This window comes from Zonotrichia albicollis, chromosome 1 (genome assembly GCF_047830755.1).
Source record: "Zonotrichia albicollis isolate bZonAlb1 chromosome 1, bZonAlb1.hap1, whole genome shotgun sequence".
NCBI lineage: Eukaryota > Metazoa > Chordata > Aves > Passeriformes > Passerellidae > Zonotrichia > Zonotrichia albicollis.
The window spans coordinates 50578019-50601288 of NC_133819.1; the positions used below are offsets into that span (position 1 = coordinate 50578019).

At 35.3% G+C, this 23270-nt stretch overlaps 1 protein-coding gene across 1 annotated transcript in view; it reads right to left on the minus strand.

Annotated features, from left to right (window-relative positions):
* Positions 1-23270, minus strand: part of CNTNAP2 (contactin associated protein 2) — a 1022680-nt gene that overhangs the window by 338100 nt on the left and 661310 nt on the right. Inside the window, exon 11 of the mRNA XM_005485915.4 lies at positions 9086-9192. Within this exon, the coding sequence (XP_005485972.2) occupies positions 9086-9192 (107 nt within the window). The remainder of the gene's footprint in view (positions 1-9085; positions 9193-23270) is intronic.

The following is a 23270-nucleotide window of genomic DNA, read 5'->3' on the forward strand; positions in this document are numbered from 1 at the left end:
TTCTCTCCCATTTAAATTACAGCACACTGGGAAGGAGAATAAAACTCAAAACCCCTCCAGATTAAAATTACAAAGAAGCATTACAGTTCTTACCCTTGAATGAAAAGTGTTAATGTAGACATTTGATTCCTAAGGAAGACATTTACAGGTGCAATAAATTTATGCTGCAGAATAGTGAAAGAAATATTATAATGATCAAGAAAGGTAGTGTTCATAAACAAGAACCAAACTCAATCAGAACCCCCACCATCTGGAACACATATCATTCACATAGAATATCATAAGAGAATTGACAATAATAATTATTTATGTTTATTTACTGCAGAAGCAATTACTATTATAAACTTTGTTATACTACTCTTATATTATTACTCTTATATACATTGTTATTAAGACAAAATATGGTGTAGGATGCACAAGAAGTATCTCGGAGTTTCACTCCTTTTAATCAATTTTTTTTCTTCAATCCACAGTCCTATGAGATTGATCATACAGTCTGCAACACACTGGAAAATTCATTGTAAAGATAGAATTTATCAAGTTTTTCTGCACTAGGTGATGTACATAAAAATCCTACAAACTGTGGATAATGCGTATCCACTGCTCATCCATTGGTGCATAATGTCTTTTAATAGCAAGCCTAATTGTTCCCATTATGTTCCTCTATTTTGAATTGTTAAAAAACTTTTAAAAGAACAATTTCAGATAAAAATATGTCTGCATGCATATGCGAAGAAATTCTCATTGCTTTGACTATGGTACATATTTAACAGTTGATATTTGCATTAATTTCATTCTCTCACATCTGAAAAAATAGGATTAGAATGACTTCAAAACATGTTTTTTTCTGTCTAATAGCTGTCAAGGGGATTTTAATATCAGCACCTTAAAAAACTTTAATTGCAAAAAAGCATTAACAGTGAAGTATGCAATATGTTAGATTGTCTTAATGGAAAAGTTTAAAAAAAAGCTAATTAATTTTGAAGTCTTTATTTGCAGAGTTCTTTTCTGGCTATGAATTAATTCTGGCTTTGATTTTATGGTATAAATGAGCTGCTTTAAAGTTATCTATTGTTAATTACATGTTCTCTTTTAACTGTCCCTTGGAAACAATATTTGGTTGTGCATTGTGAACAACAATAGAGAACGGTTACAGTCGCCTGCAAAAAACTCAGCTAATACCCAAGTTTTCCCAAAAGCAAGCTGCAATTCAGGAATGTTATTTAGGTAGTTTTACAAGAGTTAGCTACAAATGAATTAAGAAAATGCTCTGAGTTAGACCCTGACTTCATACTGTTCTTCCATTTGACTCCACCTGGTAAAAAATTAGTTTCAAAACTCATAACACTTTAATGCAGAGCCATATATAAACGCTCAGCTACACAAACAGCTGAAACCTGAAGTCCAATTTCAGCCTTTATATTCTCTCTCAAACCTCACCCAGTAGAGCTATTTGCAGCTGATTTTTTAATTTCAGCATAAGTACTGCTGGTTGATTATTCATATTCTGCTTTGCATCCTAATATTAATTTTCTCCACTTTAACTTCACCAAATACTCCTGGTGCTATTGCACATATTGGAACTGCAGCCCTTTCTGGCCTGAACACAGACCACATTCATTTACTTACAATACAAATGCAAGTTGCTACCAATTTATTACACGTTCTGCATTTCATAAACACCTGGTGCAGAGCAACTCTCAGCTCAGCTGATAATAAATTACTAGGAGAAAAACTATAGTTTATAACGCTGACACTAAGAACAATCTGAGTTTTAAACAAATATTGGAGTTCAAAACAAGAAAGCTTCAATGTCTTGAAACAAACAAACAAACAAACAAACAAAAAATTACCAGAGTAAAAAGCTTGTCTTTTTTAGTTTTGCAGGAATAGGTGAAATGATGCAACAATTTTGGGCTTATATGTTACATGTGAAAAATTACTAAAGAAGATGAAACCAACAACTTCAGTCTTGTTTTAAAACTAGATTTTAATAAAAAGAGGTAATTTAATAGAGTCTTCTACATTTGAAAAGACATGCATTATGTTAAATCCTTTGAAAACACGTAATAAAAAAATATGAATTCACAAGGACAATTATAAATTTCTATGGCAATTTCTTTGAAAAGCATTATGGAAAAAAAAGATTAGCCTCCTTAGAAAGATGGCATGTTGATTATACGATCCTTTTAATAAACCACTGTAAACAAAAGTCCTTATAAACAGGCTTTGAGAATCTCTATTCTCAAAGGAAATAAACATCTGAGAAATAAGGTTTTCCAGGGCATGTATGAAATTTGAACATTTGATGACTTCAGATACAGAGTGTGCAAGAAGAGGAGAAAATAAAGTGGTAGCAACATAACTGGCAGAGAACAGCCATTAGTTGAAAGTGCTTTCTCAGGATGAGAGCAGAAGAAAACAAAAGACTCTTTCTAGAGATTTCAGAAATTTTAGCTTATTTTTTTATCCCCAATTCTCCAAGACCAGCATTACTCACGCATCCATACTACTGAGTTTGAATGTGAAATTATTCACCTCCTGGAAACCACTTTACTTAGACTCTGGTCTCAAGTAAGTCTCTGATTTGAGACTCAAAGGAGCAATTAAAAAAACCATAGGCTTCATCAGGGACATCCAAACAACAACTCACAAGAGGATGAAGTGATAGGGTGAGGAACAGCATCTTATTCTTACAGCTTCTAGTACATATCAGTGCTAGAAGAGCTGATAATCCTTTTCTCATTAACACTGTGCCCAGTGTTAATTCCAGAGATACTTCCTCAAGCCCCAGTCTCCTGAAACCAAGCAGCCTTGTCAAAATAATTCTTATAATTTCTCCAACCTCACTTTCCTCAGAGTAAATTCACAGTTCACCTCCCTACAAAGCTCCACATTCCCATTAGTGCATCCCAGAGGTGCTGTCCTTCCTCAGTCCAAATGAGGCAAATTATGCCCAAGACATGAGGGGGGGCAATGGGAGCAACTCAGATTTTGCCCCACTGAAAGCTCCTCTTTCATGTTTCTAAAAGTAAGCAGTTTGGCTTCCCAGGATTATTTTTCCTTCTTCCTTTCACATAATTCATGCAACCTATATGCCATGAACAAGTCTAATCAGCATTGTGGAGTCCCACTGCATGCCTTAAACGTCAGCTTTCCACTGCAGAAACTCAACCCAGAATGTTCTGTTGCTGTTTCATATGTTTGTATGTTTTGTATGTTTTTGTTCTGCTCAATGCTTTCTACAGGTTTACTAATGGAAATTCTTCATTTGCTACAGGGAAATCATTTGGGCTTGTGTGATCTGTTCAGTCATATGGGTGCTGGTCTTGTGCTAAATCTCACTGAAATCAGATACTCGCATGTCCACAAATATCAGCAGAATGTATCAGTGCTCCACTTTCTGCAGAAGGGCCAATTCTGGAATCCATGATTTGTTTATGCAAAATGCTGCTAAACTAAGTGACTTAAACATCAAGCTTCACTGACAACGATTCTGAAATGTCAAGGTGACAGTTCATAACAGCCCTGCACATAAATGCCCACAGGACAACTGAATAGGAGATGGTTTTATGCCAAGCCTTCTCAAAATACAGGGCATTTCTGATTAGGTTGTATCTTCTGTTTCAAGTGTATTAAAAAGCAACATTCTTCCTGTCTTTGGATTAGAACATCCTTTCACAGGAATATCTTATGTATCACAGTTGCTGATCATGGAGGCATTTAGTGAATTTTTCCTGATAAAATAATGCTTTAATATGCTTTAAAAAGTGCAAAGTATCTGCTTTCTCTAGTAAATCAGTTTGCTATCACAAAGATAACAATGTTATTCTCATAATTCCTCAAGCCTTCAGTGAAATGGAAACCGATGATCTTCTTGTTTGAGATGACTAGAAAAATTATGGAGTTCATTGTTTTTCTTTCCCCTGAAGTAAATTTCAGAGCATTGTTTTGCCAAATTATGTATTTATTTTTTCACTATTTCCCAAATTGCTGACAGGAGAACACCCCTGCCGTGACCTTCTTTCCTATCTAGACTCTGAATGTATAAAGCTCAGTGTTCTGGTTGCTTTCCTGTTTACAGAAATACAGGAAAACCAGACATTACTATCTGATGGAGGTCTTGCTTGGAAGATCAGAGCCTATGCAGATTAAATTTGTGCTGATGACTCTTACTTTTGTCAATAGCTAGCAACGAGAATTATCACAGCTTTTACAACGTTTCTTACTCATTCTTACTCAAAGTATGTTTCTAGGAAATATTAAAATTATTATTGAAGCATTATTTTCTTTTAGGGAGGTAGTCACTCTTGCTTGGAAAAATATCATTCCAGTGACATTTAATGTACTTATCATTTCAAGAGAAGTTTTATTCATCATTAACTTTGAATCAGGTTCCAAAATATGGATAGCATTTATTCCCAACAAGAAGACAGAGAATTCAGAGGTCAAGTTCCCTTATACGGATACTAAGAATCACCACACTGTTTCCAATATTCTTTTTGGAAAAACTTACACCAAACCACCAATCTAAAAATGTAAAAATCCCATATGTTCTTTCTCAGCAGAGTTGCATTATCTGTATATTCTGGTGCAATTAGTGCCTGTTCTAGGGGCAGGAGCAGGTAAGTTTGTGTTGCTCCTACTGTCTCACAGAAGTAACAGTCAGCAGATGTGATCTGGATGCCAGTCCCTCCTATGGACTAACTGAAGGTTTTTAAGAAAACCTTTTCCTGTCTGGATTCATTTCTAAAGGAATCTGTACAGCTGCAAGAGCAAGGACTATGTTTGAAGGTGAAATTAAAGAAAAAAAATTTGATCAAGAAGAACATGTCTTTCATAAAATAATGCTCTCAAGAGATTTTATAGCAACTTCCAGTCCCCAGAGGAGCCTTCAAGGGAGCTGGAGAGGGACTTCTTACAAAAGCATGTACTATTAAGAAAAGAGAGAATGGTTTTAAACTGAAAGAGGGCAGGCTTAGACTGGATACTAGGAAGAAATTCTTTACTGTGAAGGTTGTGAGGTACTGGAACAGATTTCCCAGAGAAGCTGTGGATGTCCCATCCCTGGAGGTGCTCAGGACCAGCCTGGAAGGGGCTCTGAATACTTGTTCTAGTGAAAAGTGGCCTTGTCCTTGGTACAGGGGCTGGAACTAGAGGATCTTTATAGTCTCTTCCAACCCAAACAATTCTATGATTCTATGAGCATTAAGATTAATCTTTTAAGTGCAAAGTGAACATTTTTGTTAATGAAAATCATTAGGAGAAGGCAAATATAATCAAATAAGGTGCTTCTGGCTTTTTCCTAAATCAAATGAATTTTATGCAAGAAGTGGAAGGCAGACACAGACTTTACCACGATGGCAATGTAAGTACTTTCTCATGTTTATCTGAAACGCACATTCTACAGAAAACTTGCTTTGACCTATATTACAAAAAATCTCAGAAAAAGAAGCTTGAATGATCATTAGTTATCCCAATAGACAATTTTTAAAATTATACCACTCTGTTTTAAAGAAGCTGTAAACAGCAGGAAGAATATTAGAACATAAAACCAGATGAATAAACAGGTGCAAAGTGGTGGAGATGAGAAGTAATCAGGAAAATGAGCTCCTGATTTCAAAGGTTTCAGGAACCATTTACTAATAAACTCTAGAAGAGTATTGCTCTAAGAACTCTGCATGAGTGGGCCAGCCTTTGGTAGGTTGTAAAAGTTAAGTAGTCAGGGCTTAAAATATAGATAATACAATAAAGTTAGCAAGGATGATACTTGCCGTTAATTATAATTCAATTAATTTTTAAATAATTTCGTAAATGTTGCATCACTGTAAATCATTGTTTTTGAATAAATACATTCATTTATCTTTCAGTCTTGCCTAATGGTAAAATCAATGCTCTAGTCTGATATTTGCCAGGCCACAGCATTTTGTTGGGCATGAATATCCCTTAGCTGAAAGAAATCTGGTAGATTCCTAGGGTATTTAATGTGCAGTGAGAAGTACAATTTTCCAGTACTTTTGGTTAATTTGCCATTGGGCTCAAGGGATCCAGTTGTAGATGGATTAAACAAATTATCACTTCCTCTGAATGGCAGCTTAAGCTGCTGAGAAATAACAAGATAATCGACACAGAGCTTGGAGATTCTGGTGTTTCTCTGAGAGGTGAGGAACCTTCCTGTAACAGTGTCATATTTCAAATGGAAATTATTTCATAATATTAAAATAGAAAACAAGTGTAATTGATTTACACAGTTAGAGAACTAAAGTTTTTATTTCAGATTTATTTATTTGGAACTTTTCTTCCTCTAGCTATTTATTTCTGGTCTATAGTCCCCACTATGTCTCATTCCCAGAATATATATTTCTCCATATTTCTAGACTGTTGTTTTCACTATCATATGATATTTTGTGGCCAGACCTGTGTGAAACAAAGTCATTTTGATTCATAAGGTTTTCATGCAAACCTTTTTCTCTGTTTCACTTCAAGGAGTTCATCCCTCGAATTTTTCTTTGAGTTTCAACTTCAAAGGAACCTAAAACTGCAATCTGAAATCCAGTCAAGGCTGCAAAGCTTTGCCTTGTTTCAGGTCAAGAGCTCAGGAAAGTGTTGAATTACCTGACCAAAGCAAAATCAATTCACTGCAAAAAGCTCTTCAGTAACACAGAATTATCTTTTTCCTTTTCGTTTAGCATAACTCAAACTCATTAAAAATCACCAAATACAGTTACAATCCCCACTAACATAGTCATGTGTCCAACCTCTTTGAGAAATGCTGTTATATGCCCCACAAAAGCATCCATTGAGAAAAGAAAAACATATTTTACTGTGGCATATAATACAGTTTGCTTTGTAAAACAATATTATCTTTAAGTAAAATGGTACTGAACAAGTGCTATCTGCACTTAAACACTTTCCAGCTTCACAGAATCACATATTTTTCATGAGATCTGCAATGCTGTTTAAAATCACTTACAGCTATTTTTATACCACACAACAGTTATCATTCCAACTTCCTCCCTTCCCCAGCACATCTTTCATCCTGCTACTGTCACAAACTTTAGAATTCAAAAGCAAAAGGCAGCACACTAAGTGTGTCTGAATATACACACTGCACATGTAGGAAAGGACAGTAGGGTCAGCATCAGTGCAGCAGAGCTGAGGTCCCAGACCTCAGGACAGAGTGGTTGCAACTTCTGGCAAGTTCCAACAAATTCTCTCATTATTTGCAGCTGTAAAAACATGCTCCTGTAAAAAATGACAGCTATTGCCTGCTCAATAAAGGAAGAGTTAAGGTTGTCTCAGTCTGTATCTTGATGCTGGAATTCTTTATTTTTGCTCATTTTTGTGCCATTAACTTCAATGCTCTAGAAAGGCATAGGACTTCACACATCCTGACAGGATATCTGTCAAGTGAATAACTTTCTGCTCAACCTTGTTTTGTAAGAAAGACTTCTAAAGTATAGCAGCGCACGGTAAAAACAAAAATTATGTTCTTAAAACAAAAAAAGTAACAAAACTAAAGCTTACACCACTAAGTCAGAAACTTTGCCTGAACTAGAAAAGTAAAAGCTCTTGAACAATGTGTCTCCAAATGACCTGGAGAGTGTATGTAATCCCATCCACTTTATCCATTCCATAAAGACAGGACAATATACTCCAAATCCCTCTTTTGATACTCTGGTTCAGCAATGCCTTTTATTTGCCCTATTGCACTGTTTTATCCATAAAAGGCAGGTGAAAATCTTATTAAAAAAAGTCACATCCCTTTGGATTATAATTTCTTCCCTTTGTAATAAATGTGATTTCAGAAAATTGATGGCATCCTTTTGTCCTTGCTTCTTCTCTTTGGAACTTGAGAAGAAAGCTTAACTATGTTCAGCTATGTCTTAAAAGCTGGTCTGCACACCACAAAGGAGCACAGAAAGAAAAATTCTGTATTGTCTTTCCTAAAATTCTATGCAACCATGCCATCACTGTGCACATTCCCTCTTGGTGGAAAAAGGGCTGCCATGCAATCTCTCCTACAGGTATTGGCACCTTAAATATTTCTCTTTAATCAAAATTAATTTGCTATTTAACTCTTACAGTTTTAGAGTATTGATAGTCAGATCACAGAGAACTTTGCCACTCAATGTATTAATAGTTATTACATAAAATATATCGCCCTCCCCCCCTTATGTAGTCTTTAACTATAAGTTAGATTTTTGTTTTGATCCAGAAAACTGTGATGGTGTCATTGGTTTGGACTTTTCGGTTAAAACTGAAAAACGTTCTGCAATTATTTTTGTAAAATTATACATAGCTGTATTTAAGGTAAACAGAAAAATGATATAAACTTGTATCTCTATAAATCCTGGCTTCAATTTCAACTGATTGCCTATTTAGAAGCAATTTTACTCTTGTCTCAATATTAGGAGATTGTTGGCAAAAGGAAGAAGTGAACAAAAGTAAGGACTGGATATATTTTCTCTGTATCCTAGGTATTTTTGCAGATCAAAATCCCTCTTTTTTAGCAAAAGAGGGGAGGAACAGATGATGCATGCCACTGGCCCAGCATGCATTGTTCACGACCTATAAAAGGGCAACAGCACCTTTTCTTCTTTCTGTGCTTTTATAGTGTAGGCCATGTGGAGCTTATAGGAAATATTCTTATTTCAGAAACTCATAACCACAGAGCAAATAATTAGATTTTAAGCTGGCTGATAATCAGTGTGTAAACACCCTTTGTGATTAGCAACTTAAACCAGCATCTCAAGCAGCAGTCAGCAGCTCTCCCCAACAGCTCAGGGCAGATTCAGTTTCCATTAGAAGCTGTATCTCATATACAACTGCTAAGAATGTGTTTGCTCTGTACATCCAGCTGCCGTTGAACTGCTTTTGTGGGTGGCATGGCACAGTAGAGTGCTCTGTAAACACATCATGATGCAGGGAATGCATGAAGGTGATTAACCCAACGTTTTTCTTTCAAAAGAAGCTTGAGGATCTTTAACAACAAGACAGGAAGAATGATTTTTTAAAATCTCAACCAAAAGACATGAGAGACTTCCCTAGTCCATTGAAACTTTGAAACTGCAGGGTAGCTTACAGTTATGACACGTGGCACCACTGTAATTAGTTCCGTCGCAAGTGCACTTGAAGCTGTCCCACGTCTGGGTGCATTTACCATCGTGTTCACAGTGATTGGGCACACACCTGTCAGGACGAGATGCAAAGACAGAAAGAGAAACCAAAATGAGCATCAAGATTTACACAAAGTAAAATTTTGAGCTGTCGCCCTGATTTTTTAAGATTTTCTAAGCCTTCTGATGTTTAAATTCTTGTAATGAACTTTCTCACACACTTTCTGTAAATAACTTATTGTTTTGCATTTTTATGGAGGAGGAGAAATTTGATGGACTGTTGGTTTGTCCAGTGTCATTGGAGAGGTACCACTTTCATCCTCCAATCCACTGTCACTTTTGGAAATCTGTAAATGTTGGAGTCAGAAAATAAACTTCCCCTTTTTTGCCTTGAGAGCAGTGTGTGTGTGTCTTGTTATTTCGTGTCCTATAGTGACATCGAGCTGCACAAGCAGTGTATCGTGTCCTTGTCTAATAATTAATCCTTGCTATTTTAGGTGTATTAACAGAATTTATATCTGAACACACAAATGCATAAAAGATTCCTGAAGGCTTTGCTGAAGCCTTTGCTGAAGCCTTTGTACTGACAGTAAAAAAAGCTAAAGGTGGAATAGATTCATCATCATGAATCGGGGTTCTAAGTAACATATGACTGGTACTCAGCCTTCCAAACAAAAAGAACATCACATGTCACACCTCCTCCTGCTGTGCAGGTGGTGTCACGCCTCAAGGAGCCCAGTCCCACAGCTGACTGGACGTTAAAAACAAAATGCCACTGGCTTGCTCTTCATCTTTCTGTTGCCAGCAATGGGATTTAAGGGAGCCAGGTTGTCTGCTGGCTAGGATGGAAGGAAATTAGTAAAGCTGCATTATTAAAAATAACTATAGGCTTTGTTATGATAGTTGTGTAATTTTTTCTTGTCACAGGGGTTTGTGGCAAGATTTGTTCACCTTTCTCCCACATGCCTGCTTTTCCTCCCTTCAGCTACACTGTTGCTGGAGAGGAATGAAAAAGTGGAACAGCAAACCCCAAAGTTGTAGCTAAACATATATTTATTGTTTGGAATATTATCTAAATGTGATTTCAGAGATTTGAGTTTGGCCAGGTTCTTTTCTATCAAATATAGTTAAAAATGGGAATTACCATTTACTTTCACCTCTGAAACTATTAAACTTTTATTCCTTGAAAGGGCTTTGAAATATCATTTCAAAGAATGCTTTTTTCCTTATTAAATTAGTTACAATCAGACTCAGTATGGGCTCTGTCTTTTTGATCAAGAAACAAAGGAGTTTTCCTTTCATGTTTTTTTGGCCAAATCTATATTTTTTTATAATGAAATTAAAAACTAAAACTAAGAGACACCCTATTAGATGAAAAAGATCTTTTCAGTAATGCATTAAAGAATAAGTGTTCTTATCTCTAAGATAAATCTAAAGTTTATCGTATTCCTGTGACAGTCAATGATACTCTCATAAACAACACCCAAGGAAAGCTTTGCTTTCCTATGTAGAAACTTATTGAAACGGAAAGGATCTGGGTCATTCCTCAATAAGCTTACAGTCTCTTATTTCCTCAATTTTCAGTTAAGAACATTGGCATTCAGGGCTCATCAACCAGGAATAATTTCTGTTTCAATATGCATTTGAGAATTGAATATTGTGTACTCTCTTTTAGAAATGATTTTTTGTTTTGTGCCTCAAAATATACAGAATATAGATTTCTTATGTCCTATATCAGCCTTTAGAACTCCAGGCTACCCATTCTTTTCCAAAAAGATCAGAAAATACTGGCCTGGTTAAAAATAGTGCTGAAAGAAATGCTCTTCTAAAGCAAGAAACAAACTATTTAAAAATCTTCTTTTCACGGTAAAATGCAGTGAAAATACCTGAGGCAATTATCACAGTTCAATAAATTATGTCTTCAGCATGGTTTAAATGAATTAATTTAGTTTTGTAAGTGTGGCAGGCTAAATGAATAGATAGAGCTGATTACTGCTCTATCCAGTTGTGTTCTCAACACCGCAGAAGAAAAACAAGAGCCTATAATAGCACATTTCTAAACAGACAAACAATTAACAATTTACATGAATCCATAGCTCCTGGATACAAGAGTAGGGAAAACAAAGAGCAATGACATTTTAAAAATAATCCTATAAAAGTAACTTTTATTCAAGGGTGTAAATAACTGCAAAAGTTCCTAAATCTGTTTATGGTTTTGTATTTTCCCCAGCTTTTCAAAATAACTTCTTTTTATGTATTTTCTTCTTCATTTACATTTGAAAATGCATGACTTGAAAAGTAATTTTCCAATGACCAAACCAAACATTTTTCTTTGTGAACTTTACCAGATATTTATATGAACTCTCATACGTAATGCTCGCAACCAGTTTCACATTTTAGTGCAGTATAACTTACTTTTATTGCAGCATAACTAGCAAAGAGACTGCATTACTGACTATATAACTGAGGCAAATGACTTAATCTTCAAAAAGATGAAAACTAGATATTTATCTGTATCATTTAATGGAGCATATTAAGTCATAAAAACAGAGATATTCAGCAAACTCCATGATGTTAATTTTATGCTTCCAGTATGATGGTTGGATTAGTGTAATGGCTTCCAGTAGATGGTTCGATCTGCATTTGCAAAATTTCTTTTTTGATCTGATTTTTGCTGTTCTAAAGATGATGCATTTAGAAAAACAGAGTAAACAATATTTTATATTTGTGCACACTGAAATTTAAAACAGACCATAGGATCATTTCCTGACATTCTCCCTTCACCTTCTTTTCTGTTAGTTTATTTTATCAGATAGGATGATAAGATTTATTTTCTATTCAGTCCATTAGCAAACTTCTGTAACATAATCTGGTGCTTATCTGTCCACATTTTGGACAAATCCTACTTACTATAATATAGTTTACAGGAAATGCTAGATATCCAGAACATGGAAATTACAAAAAAACCAAAAAAACCTGTTTGAATTCAGTAAACAATATCATGAAGAATAACATTTATCACTGTAAGCACCATTATTTTTCAAACACATTTCTTTCTATAGAATGAGACCAATCTACAACTTTCAACATACGAACATCTTGCCATGAAATTTGTATTTTGAGCAGATACAATCATTACGTTTATCTACCTTATGCTCATCATTTAGTAGACACTCAAAATTTATACACTTAAAACCTTGAAAAAATTCAATGCATGCATGATTTACAGATTATTTGTATTAAAAGACCATGTTTCTAAGCAACTCAGTTCTTTCTTCTCCTTTAGGAGTACAGCTTCATAACATAAAAAAACCCATAAAACAAAACAAACCTTCAAAACAGCACTTCCCTCCTAAACCAGGCTCTGAAGTTACAAACCATCACAAAACAGAACTGCAAGTAAATTCCTTGTTACCAAATCGTGTCTCCTCCCATTGTGGATACCCATATTTCAAGAACTTACAAAATGTTGCAGGCTCCATTTTGCGAACTTTCTTGCTCTACGGCTCCTTCTAAAAGGCAAGTCTAGAGGTTCATCCTTTCAAATATGATACGCTGTCTTTTAATCTCCACCCCAAAATTTATGCACAGAGAGTTTACAGATGCTGTTTGATTTGGTATTTTATTTGGAAACTTTGATTTGTTTATTTGTTTATCAGTATTTGTTTTTCTTTCTGATTTACATCTCAATACTTTGCAGGGAGCAATGATAACTTCTTTTAGTCTGTAGTTTTGTGAGATGAAGCCTCCTGTTGGAAAATATATTTTCCACAGTTCTTCCTTGTAGCTCTGCTCCTCTTTGCACTTGCATTCTGTTGAGTGTTCTAGAGGAGATCTTACCAGTGTTTTGTGATTTCAGAGTTGATCAGAACTTCTGGATTTCTTTACAGAAATTATTTTACTTAATATGTAGCATTTTGCTGACTATTAAAGAATAGTGGCTTAAAATCATCCTGAGATTACTCAACATGATAAAAACCTTCACTAAATTCCCATCCTACTTCTTTTCATCATTCCAGCCAATGACTTTCATTACATACAGAAAATCTTGCTACTGCTTTTAACAGCATTACTGTGTGCTGTAAATTCCATTGTGTCATTCAAATCATTCAGGTTATTTTTCTGGGCTGAATCTGGATCATCAGCATGTTTCATCAAGATATTTCTAATTTTGAGCCAAGGTTGAAGCATTAAATAGGATTATCTCTGGCACTGATCTCTGAGCAGCTCTCATCTCCCAGCCAGCCATTAGCTCATCAATATAAATTGAAAGGCAATTCCATTTGACAGTTCACAACTTACTTTGCAATTCCTCTCTCAAACTCCATCTTTCCTGGTTTAGCTAATAATTTCCATCATTACAATATATCAAATATTTTATAGACATCTGGTAAAGTAGATCTATTACTTTTCTCCTGTCTGAGACAAAAAGTACTGTGCTTTACCAGAGAAGGAGATGATATTAATCCTGAACAATCCACTGTTGATAAACATACACTGCATTCTACTCTACCTTGCTTTTACTTCAGGACACTCCTTGTTTTCCTCAAAAGCATAATAAAACTACTAAAGGCAGATTAATAGATGTCCGGTGATCTGGATTTCTCTATTTGTTAAATTACATCAGGTTAACTCTGTCACCTCATAATACAGAATCATGAGCTTTTCAAAAATTTGTTCAGGGTCATTTCAGCTGGTTGGTTTTGTTTGTTTGGTTTTGTTTGGAGTGGTTTGTTGAGTTTGTTTGTTTTAGTTTTTGTTTTGTTTTTGTTTATTTGGAGGTTTTTTGTGGTTTTATCTTTGATTTATTCCACATGTGAACCCTAACGAACCTAACATACTATTGACAGCAAGAAAAAAAAGAAGACAAAGAAAAGGTATCTCATAATGTTAGTGTAAGAAGAAGAGTGATATCAGACCCATGTAGAAATGCTCACAGCCTATTCAGCAGAAATGAGCAATGGCTGATTGCACAAAAGTTCTTGAAAACAGGAAAGTTACAAACTGTTAGAAATGTCCACAGGGGAAGGGAAAAGATGCAATGACGTTCATTAGTGGTAGAAAGTATTTTTGAAAGCAGCTCAACATACATCAGAAATCACTTACATATGCTTGGGTCTGCCTGAAGGCAGGAGCTGAGATCTCTCCAGACACCTTTCTAATCTGGATATTTTCATATTCCATAAGAAACAGAAAGCATTGATTTAAATCTCTTTTTGCTCATTATGTCATTATGTTTTCTTAATGCTGTAAATGTGCCATTTATCCTCTGTAAGTCAACAGGTCACTGCCTCAGTCTTTTTAGAGGACCATATCCCTCAGGACAGGGTTATTTAAAACATTAACTAGCTTGCCTAGACATATTGTGCCCAAAGTGTATTTGAGTCCAATTTTTAGGTGCAGAGATCATTTGAGTAAGAAGATAAAGAGTTCTATTTTGCAGAAAGGCAAATGTTCACATAGCCACTTGCAGACTGTTAAATAAAGTCCCTCAGTACTGAAGAACCATCAAAAATCTCAAAATTCTCTCCTGTAAAACACAGACCTTCCCTTAATTCCCTTAATTTCCCTGCCTTTTCCCTTCCTGCTTCCCTTTCACACATAAGTGCATAATACAGCTTGTGTTTAGATACAACCTAAACCAACACTCTTTATATACACATTTAAAACAATCAAGCCAAGAAATCACCAAAACAAAACATTCACTTGTGTAACTGCTCCTCCACCTGAGAGGTCAAAAGGAACACACACACTCCACAAAATATTTAATATGTACTGCCTGCAGCTGTAGTGAAAAGAACTCAAATGCTACAATGATAATGACACCATGAGAATTTCTTTTGAGCAGAACAAAATGTTAAAGGCTTTTTGCAAAGGAAAATAACCCAGGATGAATTATGCTTAATATAAAATTCAATCGTTTCCTTCTCATCATCAAATCCCTATCTAATCTTCCTCATGCTCACACCTCACCTCTCATTTCTCTGCCAAATTGCTTCTGTTCTGCTTTTTTGTCCTTTTCTCTGCCTCAGAACTAACCACTATCAGTTTGTTTTGAGTAGATTTCCAGTATTTTCCCACTAGTTGCCCTTTTTAACGCCTCCAAACATACCCTTCAGATCTGTATTTTTTATCACCATTTTTTGCAAAGGTCCCTCAAAATGCAGGCCGCTGTTCTTTTGAGCATGTTGTTATGTCACCATCTATCTTTATTCACACCCATAAAAAGACTATGAAAACATTATGAAAATTTGGAAGTTTTTTACTCTTCAGGATTACCTGACTGCTCGAAAAGACCATGAAAAATTACATCTATAAATTAACATGTAAGGAAAATCATTTTTAGGAGCAATAAATGCTTTCAGCTGGTATCTTGAACCACTGAAGGTCTGTTTGTTTATTTAAAAGACAATCTGTAAACTGGTAACCAAATCACAAAAACATTCTAAACATCTATATCTGTTTGCAGTCATGTTGCTCTTTAATGCAATAGGAGGTATTGCACTCATCATGGTAAAGGCATACTGAAAATAAGATAACCCAATTAAGGACACAGTGCTATTGCAGAGTCCTACTGTACCAATATTAGGTTAAAATTAACTATTCCATAGAGAGTCCATGTTTCTCACAGTGTACCAAATGAAAGTAAACCCAGCTGATCTGCCTGTAAGATTTTTTTCTCATTTCTTACAAGGTAACAAGTGCTTAAATTGACCTTGAGATTTTCAGCAATAGGATTTGGAACTCCTACGCAAGGCAACACAAAGGGCAGATGGAAGAGACTGTAAAATTAACTTAGATTCACAATAATTCCCAAACTAGTTTAATTTGCTGCTGACTTCTAAGCTAATTGTGCACACATGCACATAATCAACAATGGCAGAACTAAATAAACCTGAAAAAAGAAGTACCTATCTTTTCTTTGTCACTTACATCAATACAAAGCCCTCATGTTTCTTTGGTGGACATTATCAAACTTAGTCTGTCAAGAGATCAAAAAGAAATGCTTGGCACTTTTAAAGACTGTGATTTACAAAGGAAAAATAAATTTTAAAGTATGCAGTTACATTTGATTTTAAAAAGTCCCTTTATGCCATATTCCCAGTAAAGGCTGTCAAACAGTTTTTTTGGTGTTGTCTGCAGATCTCTAAGGTTCTAAATTGTTTGCATTAGAATGATTAATGGAGAATTTAATTGAGAAACAGTTAACTCATATGGATTAAATTATCCTCTTGGATTTATGCAGTTTTTATTTTGCGCACAAAAATGTAGAGACTGATGTCTCCTTTCTTTTCTACTGTTCTTAATTTTCAGGGCACTTCATGAATTAGTTCCTTAGGATTAAATCATGATGGTTTGACTTTAGCAATTGCAGGAGCTGGATAAGCCATTTTTCTGCATTTGTCGTAGACAATTTTCTGTACCTGTACGTTATGCATAAGCTAGGCTCTACGGTGTCTTGATGGCTGGAAAATTACTTATGTCCAACTCCAACTGTTGCCACTTCTGCTGAAGCAAAGCAGGGGAGGATGAATCTACAGCAGGAGTTAACAAGAGGGAATTTCACAGCTCTGGAATCCATTCTGTCAGTTCCTACCAATTGTATCATGACCACAGGAGACCAGCTCTGTGTGGAGTTGAAGCTGGAGGAAATGGTGTATTTGGCAGCACTTACTCAGGTGTTGTCTATCTTCTCTGGAGCAGGGCAGGGAGGGAGTTGGGAACATCAGGATAAAGTGAGTGTAAATGGCCCATAGGCTGCATATAATCCAAAAGCTGCAAATTAGAGTGTGCTGTGACAATGTTACACAGAGGTAGAGGTAGATGATAAACCCAGAAATTCATAAAATGAACTAATCAGGCTAGATAAAAATGACAATCTGTTGCACAATATTTTAGTCAGAAAACTGAGACAGATCTTCAGCTGGTGTAAATAAGAACATTTGCATCTATCTTAAGCCAGTTAAATGAGTTGAAAAAAGGAAGAATAAACTTTTATAAAAGTCCAGCTATGAAATATTATTTATCTCCTAAGGGTTTGTTTTAACCTTTTCCACTACCTTCTGAAGACCTCTCTCTAGTTGTTTACCAGGTTAAGGCTTTCTAGAACAGACGAAAGCTGCTCTGTATAACAATTATTTTTGGACTGATGTGTTTGAGTTTATTGTTTGAACAAACACACAGGAGTGGCAGTTGTTCACTAACCTAACTGTGCCATGTGGGCACAACTCAGATCTCTTGGGGATATGAGAATATGAGTTAAGCACTGAGACTCTCGAGAAGAATCTCATGGGTTTTAATTACTAAGTCTCTGAAGAAATTTTTAAACCTCTCCAAGTATTGCCCTGTACAAAATCTGACTGGATTAGTTTTGTATTCATCTAATCACCTCTCTTTTGCTATTTCAAATAGCTAAAGTAGAACATACTGGCTGGGCTTGAGAACAAAACATAAAATAGATTCTTTGGTATCTTGTTAATTCTTTATTATTTCTTCTTTTTTTGGCTTTAATTAATTACATCTCCTGAGATTTTATGGTGTCAACTTTATAATCCAAGTTAGACATTTGAAAAAAGTTGCTCTTATCATAATTATCAGAGCATGCGGACCAGGGAACAGCCCATGTAATACAGAACAGTGACTACAATATTCTCTGCTAATAAACACAACTGATCATGCACTGAATCACCATGCAGATTTTATAGAGCTGTGTTTTAAATGAGATTATGTCTAAATTTATACTTTGGGGACTAAATAAACTGGTAATTAGGAATGTTTATGTTTCTTCCCATAATGTAAAGAATTACTCAGTAATAAAATTTAGGATAATACTGATAGATGATTTTGTATTCAAAGTCTCTTCTCTGTCAATTAAACCTGGATATGGACTGCCATAGCGTTTGGCTATGACGCTTCTCCACTCCTTGATGCACAACATAGAGGATCTTACATTTTGTATTACTTGTTTTGATTGCCTGCCTCTAAATGAGGGACAAAAACGATCTCATCTTGATCTTCAAATAGGTGACAAAATTTTGCTGCATCATATGCAAAAAGCACAACCCATTAAATATCAGTTGCTTGGCAAATGTAGAGCATATGAATCACGTTGATGGTCGTGAAGTCATCAGATGCCATCAGCTACTATTGATATAAGTACAGTCTTGGCTCAGCATTCTAATTTACTAATCTGGCTGTGATATGATGAGATGGAGTTGTATTTGTAACTGGTAGGTTTTGAGTTAACATATTGAAAGTCAGTGATTTTAATTGCTTTGGCATTGTGATTCAAAGGAAACTTGAGGTAAAACGTGATTTGGTACTACTAAAATGATGCTGATCTTGAAAAGTGCACATTGCCTTAATGACTTTGTTTAAAAATACTAAACAATAGGGATAGTTCTAAAAGAAAATCACTACAGCAAGTGGTCTTTTTACTTGCCTGGCACGACAAACTTTTGATTTGATTCATGTAAACCACCTTTTAAAAATTATTGTAATTATTATTATGTTACTATTTGCCATCATTACAATTAGGAATCTGGCCACTTTCTTTACTGCAATTGAGACAACCTGGAAGCTTCTCCTAGGAACCATTTATCTTACAAATACCAATTTGATGGTAAAGTTAAGACAAGTCTGAATGTTTTGACAGAAACCGTGGACCTTGCATTAGCATTCAGATGATAAATGGTTAATTCCAGTGGATTGTTCTAGTAACCATCCAGCCAGAGGAGTCTGTTCTGTAAGTGTTGTAGAAAACATTTTCTGTCTGAGCAGTGAAGGTTTTCCCCTTCAAAACAAAAACATAATCTTGGTGGTAAAACAAAACACACCATCTATGCAATAGAGCAAATGTGAGATGGAAGCAAATGTGAACTTTTTCTGAGGCATTTATTAATGATTGGTATAAGTGCCAGTTTTGTTATTAAGTCCCTAGTAGAACATCTATGTCAAGGACACTAATTTCTCCTTCCTCTGAGAGAAAGTCAGATCTTCCTTATTGGTAGAGTTAAAAAACCAAGCAACTAACACCTTTAGTTATCCCTCTCTACTATAGAGGAAGAGCTGAGGTCAACATGCTTTTCTTGCAGTACATCCTTGCCAACTCCTAGTTTGCTCAACATCAGCAAGGACATATAGACTAGGTCCTCTGAGTCATTAATTTAAATTTGACTTGGATCAATCATGAATGAATCAGATGTAGACAGCATTCACATATTATTTACTTCACATGGAACACTCTCCCTGAGCTGACCCATAGAGTCACAAAGCTTAATTATATTTCATCATTGGTTAGAGGCAATGTAATATGCATATTTACTTGTAACCCTTTCCCCCTTCTCTATTCCCATTTCTCATCTTTTTACTTTGCAATATGTTTGGATCAGAAAAAAGGGTTTAATTTATATTTGCATACAATGTTATCACGATGGAATTTCCTCCTCTCTATCATTGCAGTCATCATGAGCAACAACAGCAATAAACAGTAACACAGAAATGAGTTATCTTTTTGCACTGCTCTATTCTTCTCCAAATTAACATAGAGCATACGCTAAAATCTACACAATCTGCTTTTTCTCCTGTACTCTGGCAATTCTGCCATCTACCAGAAACAGCAATATGCTCAGCTAAAGTATCATGTATAAAACATGAAGCATATAGGTTAAACTGACTTATTCCCCTGTCTTTCATCTCTGTTCTTAGTGCACATCAGTATTTTATTCTTTTATAGAAGTCCTAAAACATTTTATAAATTGCAGTATAATGAATGTTGTAGTCTGAAGACATGAAAAGCAAGGATGTGCCAACGAATTTGCAGCTCTGCTGCAGTGCGGTCACAGCTCTGTGATAAATATACTAATACAGTGCTCTACTCACAACCTATTATTCAATTCATTTCCAATTTGCTGGAAACAGATATGTACTGTAAGTAATAAACAATTCATTTATTACCTTGAACTTGTGCAATATACTGCTTTGGAGCCAGGAGGCTTCCTGTTGAAGTAATAAGTAGGTGTAAGTGCACGCACACAGGTGCTTTTCAGTTCTCACACCTACATTCAATATGCATAAACATATACACATGCTTTTTCCAAGAATTATGGCAATTTCAAGCTTCTGAAAATGGAAGTCCTTTCAAGAAAACAATTCATGTTTAGAGCAAAATTGTTTTTATGGAAAATGTAACTGAGGATATGACAGTCCTGATAACATATGCTTGACTGTAAAATATGTAATGACATGACCCTGGTATGCCTAATTTTAGTTACAAATAGCTTATTGATGGGATTCTATTATTCTACCAAAATAGGCTTGTGATTGCCCTACAGAACAATTGATAGACTATAATTTGGAGTACTTTAAAGGGCCTTGATTCTGTTTTTCTGCACTTCAAGCACTGCAATTTGGGAGCCATAGTTCAGGGTCTGTCAGTATTTCAGTTTATTATAAGCTTTGATTTCTCAAGGGCTTATATTTCTGTTATAAATTTTACTCCAGAAATTCAGAAAACAAAGCATAAGACAGAGTGGAAAAAAATAGTAGCGTACTTCCAGGACTGGGTCTGAAGTAGTTCATGCACTTAGTATTCCAGGAGAGTAGGACAGGCTGGTAGATAGTTTTAGAGGTTTTTCTCTAAATAGAACAGGAAAATAAGAAAAAAATCCCTACCCAATATTTTCCTTTAGCTTTCCAGACATTTTGTCATCAAATCTTTGACACTTTGTGAAACAGATTCTTCAGAGGAAAGGGCCAGATTTGATTAATATCTCAACTTGAAAAATGTTGTAAAACACGTTGAAGTTCTTGAAACATATCATTCGACATGTTCCAAATGAAGAGTATCTTTTTGAGTGTAAAATTTTTTTTTCATTTTTAAATGTGATATAAACTATATTATATGGATGGGACTGTACCAAGCCAAGTAATAATACATTCAACCCTCCGTTTCAAATTGAAAGTATACTTCCAAATATTTTCCTGAGGGAAAAATGGGTTGGGAGCCATTAAGTGGGGCAGTATGCAAGAAAACTACTGAAAGAACCTCTGCAGCTTTGATAGCTGCACTGACAGCTGAACTGGGAATAAGAGTTAGCCTGAAATTCACCAGATCTGATACAGGAGTAATCTAAACTGGTTATGCACCATTGGCTGCATCAATGTTAAGAAAGGAAATTAAACTGGAAAATAAAAAGGAGATACAGAGAGACACTGTATGTAGAAGACAAAAGTGAAGGAGAAGAAGAAAGATGAGAAAAAAGTGTTTAATCCCAAGTGTGAGCACTGTTGGTGGAAGTATTTCAAACTACTTGAAAAACAGAAATTGGAGAGCTGCTTAGAATAAGAAAATAAGGAAACAACACAGACTCCAAGGACAGGAAAAAGATTAACTACTGTAACCTCAAGTGCCAATAAAATTACTGTTTTGGGAAGCATGAAACAATATAATCAACTCATCATGTCAAGAGACTTGCACTTGCATACTGGCCCTGAAAAAGATCTAATTTTTGATACTTATTCTCTTTAAACTCAAGCTATTTTGACTGATTCATGGAAATCTGCTAAGGCCTTCAATTTACCTTATATCCAAAGGGATGTGGTGCCATATGTACAAAAGAAGTATGCAACCATTGCCCTGCTGTAAAAATCATATATTTTTTCATTGTTTAACTATTTCAAAATGCCAGGTATATGATATATATTTTTTCTTCTAAAACTTTGCTTTGTTTAGTTAGTCCTTGTCCCTTAACTTTAGCATGTTAAAAACATGCAAAAAATTCTGACTGCTTCATCTCCCTATTATATGACAGATTGGAAAGAAATGCTGAAGTAACACCTTCCTCTGGTCAAGTCTTTTCTTACTGAATATTGCCTACATCAAGAGCTTTAAAGCTCTTCCCTCTTTTCTGGAAGATCTGCCTTTAACAGATAATGTAAGAGTGATTGATGCAGAGAAACAGTATCCCAGATTCCAGTCATGATTATGCTGACCTGTACTTACAAAATAATAAATATGGTGAGCCGTAACAAAAAGTCTCAGTTGCAGTAATCTCCGGTCAGGAATCACAGGCAAGGACATGACTTTTTTCCCCACTTTACCTACAATACCAACCAACTTGGTATGTTACTTTAGGTCTGCTTTGCTCTCAGATATACATCTCTTTCTACCTCTCACTGCTATGAATATTTCTAGACAGAAAAAGAATCCTGAATAATATCATAAAAGCTTTTATGGAACCCAAAGTTTTCTAATGTCATTGAATGTTTGCATCCACAGGGTGTCATACATAGATTATACTCTTGTCAGATATGTATTATTTACTTACATCCTTGCAGTAAAGGAGAAAGTAACCCTTACAGTGCTAATGCTTAGATTGTAGCCTCTGTACTAATGCTCTGCTGTAGTTAGAAAAAGTGTTTCTGGATCATGACATAAAGCAAAACCTATGAATCAGAATTTACAAATATGATCTGGAGAAATTAAACTGGAGTTTATGTGAATTATTCCAACAGGAATAAGTCAATAAACTTTGGAAGCCTCAAGTGGGATCCATAGCCACCCTGCAAAGCATTGCCAGAAGAGCCAGGTTCCCTGGGGGGCATCTGGGGGGCACCCATGAATCCTGTTTTTAAAAAAAGAAGGACCTGCATCCTGCTCTGCAAAGCTAAGCTAAAAAGACAGATAGGGAAATTTTTTTTGGGTGATTTTTTTGTGTGTGTGTGTTTTTCTTTTTTTTAAAGATAATTCAGAAAACAAAGCAAATGTTCCAACTTTGAAAAACAAATTCTAATTCTCTTTCTCCTAAAAATTGTACATTTCAGTGTTTCATGGAAAAATTTTTTTTTTCTCTCCAGTGTTCAGATGTGGAGCACTGGAATGAAGGCTATACAAAGTGATTGCATACAGTGTTGGGGTGCAGCCATTCTTTACAATTTACCACATAAAATTATGAAATTAATTATATTTAAGATAGCATCAGATGAATTAAGATCTGATAAACAGTCTGCACTTAATTCTTAGACTTCCATAAATCCTGATTTTTGGTCCTTCACCTTAGAAATCAGGAATTTGACCAAGCTGTGTAAGCATAGTTAAGTAGAATTTGTCATAGTTTAATGGAGCTCAGTACCAATGGATAAGAAATTTAA